This window comes from Nestor notabilis, unplaced genomic scaffold (genome assembly GCF_000696875.1).
Source record: "Nestor notabilis isolate BGI_N333 unplaced genomic scaffold, ASM69687v1 scaffold1217, whole genome shotgun sequence".
Lineage (NCBI taxonomy): Eukaryota > Metazoa > Chordata > Aves > Psittaciformes > Psittacidae > Nestor > Nestor notabilis.
In genome coordinates this window covers 57,616-75,807 of record NW_009936697.1, presented here as the reverse complement: position 1 = coordinate 75,807, position 18,192 = coordinate 57,616, and the positions used below count along the sequence as shown (strand labels likewise).

At 38.4% G+C, this 18,192-nt stretch overlaps 1 protein-coding gene across 1 annotated transcript in view; it reads right to left on the bottom strand.

Moving 5' to 3' along the window:
* Positions 1–534: 534 nt before the first annotated feature.
* KCNQ5 (potassium voltage-gated channel, KQT-like subfamily, member 5) overlaps positions 535–18,192 on the bottom strand; it is a 65,219-nt gene continuing 47,561 nt past the window's right edge. The window contains exons 9-12 of the mRNA XM_010018449.1: positions 10,656–10,764; positions 2,907–3,038; positions 1,949–2,075; positions 535–1,544 (exon numbers count right to left, since the gene is read on the bottom strand). Coding sequence (XP_010016751.1) covers positions 597–1,544; positions 1,949–2,075; positions 2,907–3,038; positions 10,656–10,764 — 1,316 coding nt within the window. The 3' untranslated portion in view covers positions 535–596. The remainder of the gene's footprint in view (positions 1,545–1,948; positions 2,076–2,906; positions 3,039–10,655; positions 10,765–18,192) is intronic.

Here is an 18,192-nt window from a genome sequence, read left to right as displayed (position 1 = left end):
TTTGCCACAGCACTAAATCACCAAAAATCAGATGGATATTAACATACTGGTTTTCAGAGTTAAAAATAACACATTACGGATGAGCTAATGTGTGTATCTTGCATCTGGCAGCCATTTGTGATCCCGTATTACTGGTTTCCTTGGTACCTTGCTAGCAGCTGTAGATAATTTTTTTTGTTGTAAACATAAACTATAATCTAAATCAGGACATTATATATATATATTTAATTAGTTCAGAAGCAAAGTGCTTTAAACCTTACAATTTTTACTTCTGCCCTGTAGAAACGGCACTAGGTCCAAATGCTCAAATTTTTGCTTTTCGATACATCCTGCAGCATTAGCTTTGTAGGCAACTCATTATTTAAACCTACTGTACTACATGAAAGGCTGCCGTACTGTAGGTGTAAATCTGAATCTTAGCCATCACTTAAACATGCATTTTCATGCAACTAGGAGATATGGGCTCATTCAACTGCTTTGCAGATTCATCCTGATTTTTGTGATTTTATCTTATTAAAAAGGCTTTTGAAATAGTTCATGCTATGATATGTATGACTAGAGGAATGACCCAGCCAATGAAGAAAGCCCACAAGCTGTTATTTAAGTTTGACGTGGAGCAGATTGAGTGCTTCTGTACCGTCCCCTGGCTTGCAGATGCTTTGAGATGATCTTGATATTCCAGTCCTTAGAGAGTCAGCAGAGAGAGTTGTTTCCACTAATGGGCGCGAGATGGCTTCAGTAGTCTCTGTTCCTGCCTCTGTTCCTGTCTCCAACTCTTCATCAGTTATAAATAATTTTGACTCCCTCCATTTGGAGTATACGTCTTGGCTACCTCTGGAACCACTGGAGTCACTGCCAGCCATCTGTACATTCAGTTCTTCTGTTGATTGTATAAGGTTTTGTACAGATAAAGATTTTCCTAAATCCATTTGCACCACAGGTTTAACTGAGAGCAAAGGTTCCCCTTCTGTATCCAGACTTTTTCTCCATGCGAGATCCTTCCTCACATTGGGCTGTGCAACTTGTCCGTTATCCTTTGATGCAACAAGGCAAGCGGTGACATCGGAAATATTTTCCTGTGTGGTTACAGGAATAATATGAACGGGCTCAGGCCTATTGATATGCTTCATTGATGAGAAAGGTGGTATTTGTAACGTTGTTGGAGTTGCTGGCTTAGTTGCCTGGTTTATTTGGTTTGATGTGTTATTAACTGTTGCAGGTCCATCGTTTGGCACTTGCGTTGCTTGACTATGCATAGCTGGACTGAAAGCATAGTAAGCCTGAGTGCTAAATTCATTTGGTGTCAGTATAAGCTGTAGGCCACGAGGCAGATTGGCACTAGCTGATCTGGATACACATCCACTAATTTGTGCAGAATTAGATGAATCTTTACTGTCCGATGGACTTTGATAATCAGAAGTCTGCTCACACTCAAAGGCTGGCATTTGAAATGAAGCCAAAGTGAGCGCGGATGCAGATCCTTTTCTCAAAACTTGTTGATAAATATCTAATAGACAGTCCAGTTTTGACTCAATGGATTGTACCTGCAGGAGGCGAGGAAAAGATTAACATTAATACCAAATACTAATCTAAAATATTTTCAACCCAAGCAAAGGGAAAATCTGACTGCTGAAGAGGAAAACGGAAAAAGCTTAGTATATTCTATTGAGACTTTGAAAAAGAATGTCAGAAGCCATGTAGATTTTTCATATGCAAGCTGATAAAAGGTGAAAAAACCCTGTAATGTGCAATTTTTCCTTCCTTACTTTTTTGTACATGGAAGACAGTTATGGTAATGCTTTTAATATCAATTTTATTTCTACATGTAAATGAAGCAGATATTAGAACAAAACCCAACCAAACCCATTCAGCCTTTAAAACTGTCAATAAAACAGACAAAAGGCATGAGCAATAGAGCCAGACAAAGTGACACAGATCATTACTCTACCTGTTTCTCCACCTTGACTACACGTCCTAACATACTGAGGTCATCAGTTGTCTCATTCTCTGCAGGATTCTTTTCTCTGCTTCTTTTATCTGCTGTGATTTGTCCTTTCCCTAGAATTTGGTCAACGCTGTAAAAGAAATCAAAAGCTGTTGTGATTGCTGAAAACAGTGATGATATGGAAGTGTTTGCTACAGCTGTATATTAAAAATTAAAATCACAGTACTTCAGAAAAGCACCTGAGAAAAAGACAATTTTATTAATTAAGGAAAAAAAAAAGGTATTTGAGACTGCTTTTCTTTTCTGTTGACACTAACCAGGGGCCAGAACTTAGCCATCATCTGGTAGAACCAGAGCTACACTTGCAAAGAGGGGGACAGAGGAGGTGGGCTCTCCAGCAGGCTGATGTTGTGGAGGAACAAACATACCAGTGTCACCTTCAGCAAGCCCATCCTAACACCACCATCGAGTCCTGGGAAAGTTGTCAGTTTGAAGCAGGAGACTCAGCCCTAAGGCTGGTAATAATACACAGGATGGAAAGTTGTGTTTTGTTTTGTTTTTAGCTTGTTGTTGCTGGGAATCTCGAACATAAAAACTACATACATACTGCACTACCAGTAGTTCCAAACTTCTTTTATCTGAAAAGAGGAGGTCTTTTCGTTTTGGCAGTCTCCTGACTAAATTCCTTGTTTATGACTGGACTTCACAGGTAAAGGATTACCTTTTCTATTGTTCAGACTTCCATGTTCTGCAGACTACTTAGATGTGTGGTTTTTTTGCTTGTTTTTACCCACGACATAGTTTCTGGCTCATCTGTGCTCACAGAGAGGTTGGGCTGAAGAATGGATGTCAATTTTTACCCAAATGTAACACAGAAATGTTAAACATTACCAATATTCATTATGCTGTGAATGACATAACATAAGATGCTTAGGCAGAGCAGATATTATTCTTTCCTTACCGAGACTGAAGACTCTTAATCCTGCATAACATGTCTAGATGACCTGCTGAATACTGTTCAATGACATCTTTGACATCATAAGGACGAAGCGTTTCCTTAAACTTCCTCTTTGCAACATGAAATTTCATAATTCTGAGAGAAAAAAACATTTCACAGATTAATCTTTAACTGTTGTGAAACAATATGTTGTATTCCACTGATAAAATTTGACAGCTAATTTTTAAATGGAAGATATTTCGAACAGCTTGTGCAAGTGAACTTTTCCTTTCACACAGGTTTTTAGTAAGTACAAATGTGTTGTAACTATCCCTTTGAATTGTTACTTAAGACACAATGAGTAACACTGTTTTAAAGAGTGCAGAGCAGTGCAGTGTTTGGTGTATCAGTACACACCTGTCTGGCTTTTATTGTGCTAGGTGCCTGTTATGAAAGGTACTGAAGAACATGCTTAACATAAACCTAGGCTTAGTCCCACTGACTTGAGTGGGATACTCTATAAGTTACCTTTGTGCTTAAGCTACTTCTGTCCTTATTAGAGGAAAGATTTCTTTAACAAATCAATTACACAAAAAGAAATAATAATCTTCTGGTGTGCATTTTAAGTTTTTTACTTTCCATTTTGTAAAAAAATAAAAAAAAATATGTACTCAGTTTTTCATCGATTTTTATTTTTAGTTAACATTCAGGCCAAAGTAATTGTTCTTAATTTATTTTGATGATTTAAGATCAAACTTTGCAGGCTAAAGAGAAGTTTCAAGTTTGTTCCATATTGAAATCTATGGGAATTATTGTTTAATTAGATGTTTGTTCCATATTGAGGTCTATGGGAATTATTGTTTAATTAGCACTGGTGATTTTTTTTCCCTTGGATTTTACTGCAGAACAGTAAACATCAGATAACAGCAAATATTCAAAATTGATGACTGGCATATATTTTTGTGTGAGACTTGCACAAGTTTCTGTGATGCTTATGTGAATATGTGACTATGTGATGTCCACTGAGTAGCTCTTCTAAGAATGAAACAATTGATATTAAATAGCAAATGTTAAATAATAGAAGTTTCAAATTTGGAAAGTAAATGACAGTGAATTGATTTTCCAGCAGCTGGTGAAACCTGCAGTCTCCCTGGTTTACCTGAGAACTGTATAAGAGACAACTGTGTAAGAACTGAGAGAGAAACTGAGGGTTGAGATGTGTTGGCCATACTGGTCAACATTACAGAGCTTATGAATTCCCATTAGGGCCAAACTGCTGATATTTGCTGTCTATTGCAATTAAAATGCAGACACAGTAAATTGGTAACCTATTCCAAATGCCATTATTTCATGCGAATATATTCCCTCCATGTTTAGTATGATATGTATTTAGCAGCTGTAAGACAATGAATTGTAATAAAACCCAAAGCATGGCTCTCACTCTGTGATAAAAATAGATTAGTAAGGTTTTAGTGGAATTCAGGAAAACGATACTTTGTGTAGTTAGGACAGACATTACAATAATAGGTATGTTGAGTCAGATTAATAGTGTATACTGATCATCTACTGATTTCTGTATCATACATGAATGCTCTTCCAAATAGTATCAACCTTTTCCCACAGTGCTTAGGCTATTGGTATTTCCTATTCTGGTAACTACTAGTTAAAAATGAGATTGCTTGTCACTGGTATAGAACTTGAACTATGATTCTGATAATAGAAATTAAAAATGGAAAATGCCTGTTAGGAGTAGTCCATCACCTTGACAGTTCAGGTTTGATCTCCATACAGTTTTAAATATGTCAGATGATGTACTTTACTCTTTTGCATGTCAGCCAGCTCTACAGACTAATGGCTTTCAGCATCTTTTGTAATCTGAAGGTCTCTAAAGCTGGGATGCAGGTTTTTTTTCTTTTAGCTGTCAAATGGTGCTAAGATGTTCTGTTCATAATAGTCTGACAGCACAGACAAGTATCCTGAATCTAGTTCTTTATTCAGGTTACAAAGAATAAATGATGTAGCTGATATACAAGAAAGTATAATTCTTTTGTTATTATTCTCTCTGTTTTGGCGGTCACAAATTTTTACTTCACACTCTTGGTAAAGTAAAAATATGAAACTCTTCTAGAAAAGCAGAGCCAGAGCATTAATAGCATAATTGAAGGCAACTGAATTTACCACAACTGGGTGATTTTACAAGAGAAGAGACAGAAGACTAATTTTTGTTAACAGCCATAGTAGCTTCTTAATCAGTGTGCACACAAGTCTTCATTGCTGCTTTCAATTTCAGCTTTGTAACAGTATTTTTGCTTATCAAGGCAGTTTGTTCATAATGTTCAGAAGTCAAAGGATCGAAAGCATCATGGCTGTATCAGTGAGGTATAACTGCACTAATTCTGATTTAGGTATTAGCTCATTTGATGCCATCTTAATTAACTTCAGCAGGGTTTGGAACATACCCATGCTACTTCTTTTTACTTCAAATATACAAAATTTTACATAAACAGCACAACAAACCTGAAGGGTTATAAAAGACTGGCATTTTAAAAGCCTGCAAGTTAATTAAGAAATAGAAAACCTGAATTCTTTCAGTGATGGAGCCTAGCAACTCCTTTGCAGTTCTTAAATTTGGTTGATTCACCATAGTTACTTACTGTCAATTTTAAAAACTCAATTTGCTTTCTGTATCTTGAAATAACAATATAATAGAACAAAAAAGCCTTTGAGCTTCCTGCATTTGTGCTTCTAGAATAAAAATTTGCCTATTCTGTATGTGTTCCTCTGGGATAAAAACGAAGGGTTCACTTATGTGGACACAGGTGGGTGCGAAAAAGGGAAAACGTTATTCACACCCCAAGTATTTGAAGCACCACCCTTAAGAATAGAGTGAACTACAGCTCAGTCTGTTTTTTCTAATTATACCACGAGGGGGCAAACAAGACTCATCACAAACAGGACTGAGTTGCCGCTGGCAATTCTGAACTGCTAGTACTGACCAAACGGCAGTAATTTAAAGTAAGAATCAACCCAAAAGAACAAAACCGTGTAGTCCCCAGGGCTTTTAAAGACATTATTTGTATGCCATGTAGTGAGGTGGTATTTTATAACTCTTATCTAATGTGATAGACAATACATGATTGTAAACCTATCCAAGTCACAACCATGACAATTTTATGGTGACAATTAGACATAAAAAGTAGCCTATTTCAATGATGCTTCCAGAGGAGAGCAAAAGAGAAGTCTTGTGAAAGACCAGTATATCAAAGTGTTTTGTCTATAGTTAGTGTTTAAACCACAGGACCCACTAATCTACACTTGCCCTGATAATTTGGAGAGAGGTACATGTCCTATACCAACTTTTGTCTTACTGACCCCTAGCAGCCAAAACCAGCATCCATTTAATTTATCTGTAGCCAAATGCAGGATCAGCCATGACCTAGAATGATGGTGTTTTCTGAACATGCAGGTTGCATGTCTTTCTTGTTATTTGTTGCATTTTAATTTTCATTCACATTGCTCCTTCCAGTATTAAAAGCTATTTTGCTTGTCAATAGTGCACTTTACTGAGACCAGCGCTGAGTCAGAACATCCCTTATCCTCTGTGCAGCCCTGTTGTACTCATGTTATTTTTTATTTTTGTCTTTCAAGTCTTGTCACTATCTCAGGAAGAAACTATCTTCATTCTACTGGGATTCAGGCAAACTCATATATAGTTACTGTCTTGAAGATTAAAAGACAGGAAGGTTGTTTACCCACAGCAGGATGAGGTGACGACAGGTTGTTTGCTCACTTACTACATCAGGAAAGCAGGTGCACACAGATTTAGCTGTGCTGGTTCCTCTAGCTCTCTACGCTACCAAATAACCCTTCTTCCTGGTAAACTACAATGTGCAGAAGAGATCAGGATCCAACATAGAAAGGCCAACAGACAAAGATGGTTGAAAGAACAGCTCCACTATACGTAGGCTGGGTGGGTCAAAACTGCGTCCTCTCTCAGGTCTTTACTTGGACTAACCTAGGAGCCAGGGACATTGTTTTCTCCCAAGCACAGTGCTGTCATAGCCAAAGACACATGTAAGAGCCTTGCCTAGACTCTGAAGACCATCTAGGCAGAACACATAAAATGTGTTGGGATTTAAAAGAAATAGAGGATTCTGAAACACCACTGAACAAATTCATAATGGCTGCTAAAAATACATTTTATAGGTCTAGCAGAAACTGCCATTGCAGTTATTTCCTACTGAATATTTATTTATGCTTCTCAAATATGATTTTATATTCCATAAATAGTAAAATAATTCCATAATTTCCATTGTGGAGAGTATTACAGAATTTAGCGCCTCTTGCTATGAAAAATGATCAGAGATGTTGCAATATATGGAAACAAGATATCCTCATCTTCTTTTTAGTCTCTTTTATATACATTAATCATTGTGAACGAACAAAGCTGGAAAATGCAATGTTTTTTATTATCCTGCAGGGACTCTGCAGGGTATTAGTGGCTTTTTGTTCACAACAAGACTAGGGCTGGTTGAGTAGTGCTACAAAACATGCTGGCAGAAAGGCTCAGTGTACTCTTAGCAAGAACTGCTTTGTGCACTGCTCTCATCCCAGCCAGGGGCTGCGGAGGAGCAGGACTGATCCTGGCCAGGCCTAAGGCATGCTGTGGAGCACACCACGCTTCACTACACTACCTATCTGTTCCCTGCTCACTCAACATGATGCAAATGTATTGAGCAGCTTTTCCTTACTTGCCCTACTGCCTCAGTTGGTCTTTCTTGACAGAGAGTTTGTAGTAAGGAAGGGGCAGCACAAGAGATGGGCTGTGGAAGACAACCTGTGGGAGGGTTGAGAGGAGGCTAGTAGCTTGACATGTTACTGGACAGGTCTGCCCAGTTGCTTTTCAGTAGGACTGCTTGGGAGTACTAGTTTTGGAATGGGCCAATATGTTAAGAACTTTTTCAGGGAAGAGCTGTTTTCTCCATCTCCTGTATTGACTATTTAAAAATGAAAATTTGAGGGTTTGTTTAAAATCAGGTAGTTTTGAAAAATAAAGTAATCCTGGGAAAATGTAAGTGAGCAAGGTCAAAACTGAAGCAGTAGACTTTGGAACTACCAAAATGAAAGATTATAAATAAAACTGGGTTTGTCTTTTGCTATTTCAAGGCTGTCCAACCTGAGAGTAACAAGCATATTCTAGGCTCCTTTCACTGAAAAATACCCCAGTTCTTTCTGATTCCAAAACTGAGGGATGCCCTACCTCTGTAAACCCACAGGCATTAATTAATTTTGCTAATTTCATTTTTTCCCCAAAATAAAAGGACCATTTATATCATTGTAAAACAATTTATACTTAGCTCCAAGCAGGAAAAAATAATGACTCTCCCTTATTGCAGTTTTTCAAGATGATATAGTCAGAATAGATTTAACTGTGCATGTGCTTATATTTGAGGTCTTTTCATAGTGTCTCATGAAGCTATGCAAGTACCTTCTGTCTTCATCTGCCTCTGTATACAGCATGAAAGGAAAAACGGCCTCCACCCTCCCCCATGGCCTTTGCAATTCAAAGCCGTTGCTAAAAACAAACTTCAAAACGAGGCACAAAGTTTCCATATAAGCAGATGTTATCATCTTGAAATTCTACAGTTACTATATAGCGTCTCGGATCCTTCTTCAGATGTTTGCATAGATCCCAGTGTAGTCAGGTAACAGATACTCTGAATAATCCGAAAGAGGAGTATCAGCTACCTGATGTACTGAATTATCAGTCTCTTGATTTTGAGATATTAAGGTATAGCATTTAACAGAAGTCTGAAGATCATAGCATATTACTGCTTTACAGATCTTAAACAAAGGTGCATTTCTGAAGCAAGATGTATGCACTGCTTGTGATCCAGTAAAACACCAACATTCTCAGGGAGAGATTCTTGGCTAATTGATAGCAAGTGGAGATTCTTATTCTCAGCCTCAGTGGTGAAATGAGTTGGGTTTTGGTAAGCCAAGTATGCAGATAAAAAATCGGAAATAACCTAAAAAGTTGACTCTTACCAGTTAAATAGTGCATGTCTAAAACAAGCTGTTGCATCTTTCCTCGTCTTATTAGAACGTGTCTGTAGATGGCAGTGTGGAGAAAGTTTGCCAACTACGTCCTTCACATCTGTTTACTTTCTACTAGAGCTGGTAATTACCAAGAGAACCAAGCAAAGATGTAGGTGATGCATTGAGCAATCTAGTGGTTCATTTGTAAACAAGCTGCATGAATTTAGTATTAAAATGTCAAGCTGATCTTAACGAATTTGGACGGTATTAAGAATGAGATGACTGTTGGTATTGCTTGCCAGTACAGTGGCAAGGTGCACTTGGAGCTAAGAGTCAACCAGTCTGTTTAAAATGCATCATCACAGACAAGGATCTTTGGCACCAGAGCCAATGGAGTATGCTGATGGATCCTAATTTGAGCATTTTCCACTTGAAGGAATAGGCCTGCCTTGTAGGTGGGTGTCCACTGTGTAGAAGGATTTCTGTCACCTGCTGAAACATAGCTGGCAAGAGATGGTTCTCAGCGGTGACACTTGAGTTGCCAGTTGCAGTGGCTGTGGACACAGACCTGGTATCTGACACGTCCTGTGAGGTCATTTCCAGGCACGTTGGAAAAATTATTGGAACACGCATCTGCAAGTGATCTGTCAAGCTGTCTGTGCTAGTAGAAAAGTATTAGGAACAGCCTTACTTGCTATCTGTCTTCACTGGCAATCAGTGGAAAAAGAGGAAGGAAATACAAGTGCATAGGTTATCACTGTATCAAATTATATGAGAAAGGGCTTGCGTTCTTTCTTCCCATAGTGTTGAGAAGACTCAGGGGAGAGTCTCCTTGCAGGAAAACATCATCTTTCCACAGGGTTTTGCAAAAAACCCATGTGGTTGCTGCCTGCCTGCCTGCCTGCAGGAAGGGTGTCAGGCATGGATTGAGTGTGATGCAGAGCCATTGGGGTGACCCCCAGTAATACCCTCGGGTTTGCTGTCAGCAGGGAGGGAATGCTTGAGCTCTCCTTGCTTGTTGATGTACTCTTTATGGTGGGGATTTTGCCTGTCAGGATTTTCATTTCAAGATATGTGGGAAAATGAAAAGCCTTGGCAGTCTCAGTAGGGTGAATATTAAGTTTAAGCTTTCAATTCAGGTAATCTTGTAAGTTTCAATGCAGTTTGCTACTTTCTTGGAAAAGAAGGAGACTATTAGTTTAAAATTATTTGGGTTATATTTAGTTCACTGGATAGTGGCAGGCAAGGCTTTGCATAATTGAATGAATGCAATTATTCTGCTGTTACCAGAAGAAGGTTGTGATGAAAATCATATAACAGACAGTGTCAGGACTTTGGAAATGAAAGAACCCCCTAAATTTTTAAAGGAAATAATTTTCTAGGCATGGTGATACACATGCAGTAGAAATGCATCAAACTGGATTACAGTATGTTGGATTGCAGGAAATGTAGTGCAAATCAGCATTCATTACTCTCTTTTTTTTTTTCTGAATCAAATTGTGTAATATTTTTAGACATTGCAAAGATGGTAACAGAACAGGTAAATTATCTTAACTTTTAACTAAAATACTGATGAAAAGGAAGCATAAACTATATTAGCATTAGCTATGCTATATTTGTTAAAATATAGCCATGCAATAAGTTCAACTCACATTTTATTAATTGACATGCAGTTAACTAGTATCTTGATTAAAGAAACCTCAAATATTTATTCATTCAGTATTTTTTACTCACCTGATTGCTCTGATGACAGTTTTAAGAGCAGGGGTGAGATCTTCTACTGACACATCACACTGGCACCCTTTATCATCATAAACATCATCTGTTCCAAGACTGGTGTCAGCTGCAAAATACAAGAGCAGACTAAAAAAGCAGCATTTAAAAATCTCTTCCTTAGTGTTTTCTAGCTGCCTGCACAGTGGTTCTGTAAAAATAAGGACTATAAATCAAATAAGACAGAGCTTCATCAGTTTATGAACTATATGATGTACTTGTGTGTGTCTATGCTTGTGTCATAAAAAGCCAGGTAGTCCCCAATGTAAACAGTAAAAGTTAGAAAGGAAGCAATCCATGTTATTTTTCAAACAAATTAAGCATTGAGTACCAGTATGTCTTTTCCTGATGTCTCATTGTTTTTCATCATATTCTCTGTCTTAAGGGAAAGTGGTGAACTAACAGATGTAATGGCAGAATCAAAAGACGCTGAAGTTAGATTAAATTGCTATTTTTTTACCACTATGGATCAACTTGACATTCAAGATACAAGAGAAGATCCATTTCATTTAATAAGGAGGCTGTGGTATGATCCAACACTTTATTACAGATGAAAATAAACACAGTTCCTTTTTACCAGAAATTAATAGAGAATGACATCCATCACAGATTAATTGCCACCTTATCCCTCAAAGCTATGTAGATATTGCAGCCTTCCTTTGCAACAGGAGCTTAAGCCAAGTTACTTTATTTATTTGCCTGAAAAAAATGGATCCTGTACCTTTCCTAACACCACCTCTGCAGAGTTGCCGTTTGAGAATTAGCTGGAAATCTCAGAAGTGCCCAGCATACCTCAACACACAAAGAAAACAGGGACTGATGCATGATCAAGAAGGCTTACAAACTTAAAGTGTGCCAAGAAGAAATGGAGCAAGGAGCACAGGGTCTGTGGGTGCTGGTACATCGTGTAAGTCTCGAAAGCATGTGAAGTATAGAAAAATTCTTGAGGGTAGGTGTTATTCCCTCCCAAACCATCTTTCTTCAACTGCATAAAGTCCAAGTGCCCAGGTCAGTGTGTTTCAACATGTAAAGTGCCTCTGCTTCATGAGGAAGAGAGTGTAAACAGAGAAAAAAGGATGGGATTTAGTAACTCTCAGTAACGGAGGAGATTTCTTCCAAGTCCTACATCCCTGCCTACATTCATGCTGTTACTTGAAACACAGGCTTAGTCATCCAGGAACACAGCAAGTAGACCATTTCAGGGGCTTTATTATAAGCAGATTTGAAGTGCAATCAGACACAAATGATTGCAGGACATTTTTTGCAAGTTCCTTTTTCAGAAGGACTGCAAATTAAAGATAAAAAGTATTCCTTGTCAATCAGAAGTGCCTGGAAATTTCGTGGTACCTTTTAAATCTAATAGGAAGTCTATCTTGTCATAAAGAGCATTGTACTAGGCTGCATTTTCAGGAACTGGTATTGCAGCATTGTTGTCTTCACAGTTTTAGTATTTGGACACAGTAATTTATTTTGATGGCTCCAACTAGTCCATTACCGTCAAGAATATGCTTTCTTCTTTGACTGTTGCTGAACTGGTACATTCATGAGGAATGTCTCCTTTGAAGAGCAGGAGATTTCTTTGGCAGATCAGTTTAATACAGAAGGAAAGATGGTTTATAGCCAAGTTAGTTATATGCTTAAGTACACATGAAACAATCAAATGCAACCTTAAAAAAATCAGTTTCACATTGTAAAAATGAAATTTTCATACAAGACACTGAAATTTTCCCGTCCATGCTATTCTGTAAGTTGTGCCTACAGTGATGACAAGAGTGCTTTTTTTTTTGCACTTCCACGAGCTTTGCTACTGACATGGCTTGTCTTATTGATAATATATATATGTATCCACCTATCCTGCCTAACATTTGTATCCCTGCCCAGAAATGTGATTAGCTAAAATAAACTGTGTAATTAGTTTTATAAGTATATGCACTAGCTAACATACCCTCTCTGAAGGTACTCAGCGTTTCACAACACTAACTTTCCAGGTGTCATGCCTGATCAGCCTCTCCAGTTACCTCTCCCAGTGCTGAAATCTCCCAGCTCATTTCTAAGTTCCACACTGAAACCAGAGGTTTTTCCACTGCTGGTATTTCCGGAGGATCTCATATCTGAATCTACTCAGATATGCCAGCAAAAATTAGGAACAATTCTGCTAAAATCACAAGATCTACAACCACATAACCCCAATGGAACAGGAGACTCCAACTTGAAAGTTTGAAATAAACATGTTTCTGAATGGTTCTTTCACTGATACGGTTCCTGGGTCCTTTGCCAAGTATAGTGTCATTAATAGAAGTTTCCTTAACACAATGTACCTTTGCAGAACCATTTTCAGAACACTGTAGTGCAATTACAGTATTCCATGTTGCTCACATGTGGATACAAACCCCAGCAAAATCTTTAGACAGAGGCTGGAAAATTCTTATAAATTTAAGACAGCTTTAAGAAGCTCTCTAATAAATCACCTACTTTTTTTCTTTGTAATATTCCCACTGACACGAATTTCCTTCATTATGGCAGACGCTCAGTACCACATGTCAATAAAACTTGCGAAAAGCTATAAACCTTGTTTGATTCATATGGGAAACATTCATGTTTCTTTAGAGTACTGAGCAGACTTGGGAAAAAAGTTTGGGAAATGCATAGTAACAATTTGGAAAAAAAATCCAGCTTAAAACACCAGTGAAATCAAAGTTCACAGTCTGATGAATTTTTCCAGTGGAAGCTTATGTTGTGTACGACATAGTTATGAGGTGAGATGTACTTGTATCGCTTCTGGCCCTCTTGAGTTCATCCTTGAGGTCAGGGCTGTGTTGGGGTCAGTTTGGCCACTTTGGAGCTCCAGCTGTTAAAATGCCTGCCAATTCCCACATGGGGATAAGCCATGGCTTCTGACAAGCCTCACTCCAAGCTGCTGCCTGTTCCCAGAGGGAGCCTTCCACATCATTAATGGGGCAGGTAGACTCTCTGATGGCAGCTTATGCCCAGCCTTGCATGTATCCTCTGTTTCATACTTCCCCATACCCTTTGTCCATGACTCCACAAGGAACCTTAGGCAGCAGCTGCTCTGCGTGAACCTGGCTGCTCTGCCAAGCCTTCCTAGGGTTAGCACTGGTTCTTCCTTCTCTCCAGGAGCCTCTACCAGCAACTAAACAGGCCTTTCAAGTCTGTTGCTTGGTCAGCTCATGAATCCCGTCTCAACTATAGTGTGTCTCTTAATACAGATTTAGACATACCATCGCAAGTCTCCGTAAGAAGAGGTGTCAGCCAGTGTCACAATCCAGAAACAATTACCCTTTTCTAATACCAACATCTTTATGATTCAGGATGTGTTTTGATCCTAAATGTCAATCTGGAAAATGTTTATTTCACAACTGATGAGGCATCCACCATTGTCTTACAATATTTGACATTATTTACTTCGGGCTTCAGTCTTGTTATTGCCACTTTTTAATTTCTTTCTCTTTCTTCCTGAAGAAGTCTTTGATTAATCACACAGCAAATCAGCAATTACCAAGAAATAGATGAGAGGCATGCACAAGTCATTAAAATTGTCTTAATATTTCCTAGTTTGTCACAGCGTTAATGCATTCTTCATGCAAACTCCAGTCATTTATGATCACCGCAAATAAATGAGCAAAAATATTACTCCTTTCTGAAACATTTTATGTCATCAACAAAAAATTTACAAGTTTTTAGCTGCATTTCATATTGCTCTGCACAAAAGTTACGCACAAGGCTTGATTTATTATTTCTGTAAATATCATGTGTCCTTTCTTGGAAGTGTTTTCTGTTGTTTAATAACATGCTTTGGCATGGGGACAACTGTGACACTGCTCTGATCACCCTCATTGCTTCATGCTTTCAATGTCAGTAACATTCAAGTAATTATGTGTCTGTTTAAACAGAATGAAAAAGATTTTGTACTTTTTAATTTGTTTTCTGAGAACTGCCATATGCTAGCAATGACTATCCAGCATTAATAAGTGCATGTGCTGACACCATGAATAGTTCCGTGGAAGTGCTCCTAATACAGTGATCCCAACATAGACCCTTCAACTTCGTTTTTGGTAGCCTGTGGAAGCACTTTGATCTTAGTTTGACTTTGTAGGAAGTAGTTAGGGCTTCTCGTGTGGGTGACCTAAATCATTCTGCTGAGGCTGAGTACCCACCTTTTAAACAGGGCAAAACCTAAATAGGTGCCTGAGGATGACAGACTGCATATGACTCTCAATTATTCATGTTACAGCACAGTGTTGTGTCAACTTGGCAAAAAAAGCATTTGGTAAAAAAGCCTGATTTTCACTGTAATGCATGACTCAAAGTGAAAAATGGATGGTGGACTAATTTTCACAGGTGCTGAGTTACATCAAGCCATAGTTTATAAACGCCATTCACAATCCAGAGTTCAGCTGGGGAACTGAAGTCCAAGCAATTCATTGTGCAGGTCCACAGCCTGTTCACCACCCCATCTGGCAGCTTCATCTGAGTGCAGAGCTGCTCTGGCTGCCCAGGGCAGCAGTACAGGGCACCCCAGCATGACACACTCATCTCCAAAGTCACTTGGTGAATGAGTGGTCAGGAAGAAAACGAGTGGAGCATTCAGTGCATCTAACTTCCGGGCAAGTAAAAGCAGACATAAATTCCAACCTTTTGGAGGCCAGACTGTGCTTATGGGAGGTGCTGACACATAGGTCTGCTGCAGCAGGGGTGCCCAGGCAGCTGCTTTAGTGTTAGACTCCAAACTGCCTTACTCTGAAACAGCTACTGGGCTCAGGTGACCTCTGTTGTTCAAGAAGTGATGCTGGCAGCTTAAGACTTTCATTATTTTGTTTTTTCAGCGCCTTCTGCAGGCAACGAAGAGCCTCTGTTATACTGCTCTGGGTAATGCCTAGGATGCCTAGAAGATAACTGCATTTCGCTTAACTTCACACTGCCTTTGAAATACCTTCCTTCATCCTGAGCATTTGCTGTGGGGAGTCAGTGATTTAGCCTTTATTCTCTAAACAAATGAAATATTCTGTACATATTTTATAGCATTTCCACAAATATAATGCACAGAATGTTTCACAAAATCTCTGTTACTTTTTTCCCCTCCAAAAATATGCTACGTACAAATGTCTTCGTGGTTTATGTTCATACAATTAATGCAATTTCCCTTTATCAAAATAAAATGTGTCTCAGTCTAATGCCTTCGTTTAAATTTGTTTCATGAAACTTCTCACCTCTTCACAAGCTCTCATTATTTTCCTATTTATTGAACCATGAATATAAATTCCCTTCACTACTCTTAGAAGTGATTTTCTTTCAAATTTTCCTTTGCTTTAAAACATCAACAAACTGACTCTCAGTAAAAAGTTCAAGTAAATCTTTTTACTGTGACTGCTTGCTAAGCTCAATAGGAAAAATCAGCTGTAAAAGGCAACACTAATTGGGGTGGAACTTAATCACATACTTAATGATAAGAATGCCCAAAGCTGCCTCAAAAAGAGAAAGGTGGGAGCCCGCGTTTATGTGGTTCCCCGAGCAAAGGCCAGAGAAAGGGGGCCCAAGAGAGTGTTTTTGTTTCCTTGATCCCTAAAAACCCCAACAAAACCCAACAAACAAAGAAGCAGTTTTCTTCTTATCGTTAAGGAAGGAAGGAGGCTAAACAAGTAAACTTCCATGACATGTTCTTCATGTTATATGCTTAATATTTGTCTAGAAAATGACACAAAAATCCCTGGTAGTACACAACAGTATTCAAGTGGCAAAATTAAGAAAGAGTGAATAAGGGTGATAACATTTGAAAACATTATTTACAGTGAGCTTTTATTAAACGGTTGCAATTTCCATGCTGTAAAGCAGTTTCTCAGGAAGGGAATGAGACTAGTGCCTCCTGGAAGGAAGAGCACTTCTGCACGAGCCTGAAGGATCTCCCTTTCCCTTCCGCCCTGACCTGGGCCTCCACCCTGCAGGCAGTACCTGTGAGGAGTGCAGCAGTGCTCTCTCCATAGGCCTTTCCTTTCTCCCTTGCCTTTGCCCTAAAAAAGGCAAAACTTTCTGGATGGGGAAGAGAAGAGGACATCAGAACTGAATTTGGGAGCTGCAGTGCTGTATGAAGCAGAATATCATAAAGAATATCCCCAACAACATTTTATATGTGAAAGCATTTCTAAAAATGCTCAGATTTGGCCAAAATGGAAGACAGGATTGGTGGGAAGCTTCTTACATATCCTGGGTATAATTATCTAGTCTCTCTTCTTTGTAAGTACAATTTTTTAAGGTCAGAAACCTGATTTATATCAGCTATCATATAATGCAGGCAAGTTCCAGATATGTAAAATTCTAGCATTCCTTTCTAACAACTCTCAATTATCTTCAGTTATTATTTAACTTCTCAAAAATTTTCATCACTGGCAATATTTCATGGAACAGCTCCCACTACTTAATTAAAAAGGAGTCCTTTTCCTTTTGAGTGATGATACGAAGGTCCAGGAGACTTTCTAAAAACAATTAATTACATGCAGAATAATTGTGCAGTTAAAGCAGCTGATCTTATTATAATTAATGGCACATTAGCCAGCAAGTTTAGATGGTCATGTGAGAAGACTATGAAAGAAAAATTCTAGGTTACTCTAAACGTATTATTTTGGTGTATTTTTAGATACATATCTCTGTTATTTTATTTGAAATGCATGCAAATCAGACTTCTGTGTGGTGTGGTCTGCTGCTGTCCCTCATGGAGTTGAGCTTGCTAATCATTCACCCGTGACCACCGAGTAAGCACTTGGTCCAGCGAGCAATGGTGCACAGCAAGTTCCTCAAGACATGTAATAAAGACAGAGTCCAAATTATGGACTCATATGTCTAGGACCTTGGTTGGAATAAACTAAAATAATGCCTCAAACCACTGGCCTGTACTTAGTTACAAAAAAAAAAAATATTTGAAGCTTAGATCAGAATGTCAGATCTTCCTGATTAATTACAGTGACAAGGGTAATAAATGAGAGCTCTGTCATCAAGTTTAACAATCACAAGAAAATAAATCTGCTGCTGTCTAGCACAGATCGATATATAGGTAATAAAATGTTATTGAGTCCCATCATGTGGGGTTTATACAAATTGAGCAGCCCTGTTTTGACACTATGTAGCTTCCTTTTGAATCAGCAAATTTAAGCTAGCCAAGATGTTAAAGGAAGAAGACTAAGGACCTTTGCCACATCAATGAACCTTGCACAAGGTCAAGACGTTTATGTTACTGAAAGGAAAACCTGTCATTTTTGCAATACATAAATTACATGGTAGTAACTGAGGACATGGGGGCTGAAATGCACTATTGCATTCTTTCCATGGCTCTTATAATATACTCTACCCTGAGGATTTTGTGCAAGTACTCTGTAGGGAATGAAAGGCTAGAGGTCATGTGAGCGTATCATGTTCAGGGATGGTGCAAGAAATCAAATATTTCCTTAGAGAGTTCTTTTTAATTAATCAAATGGAATATGCTTGTAAT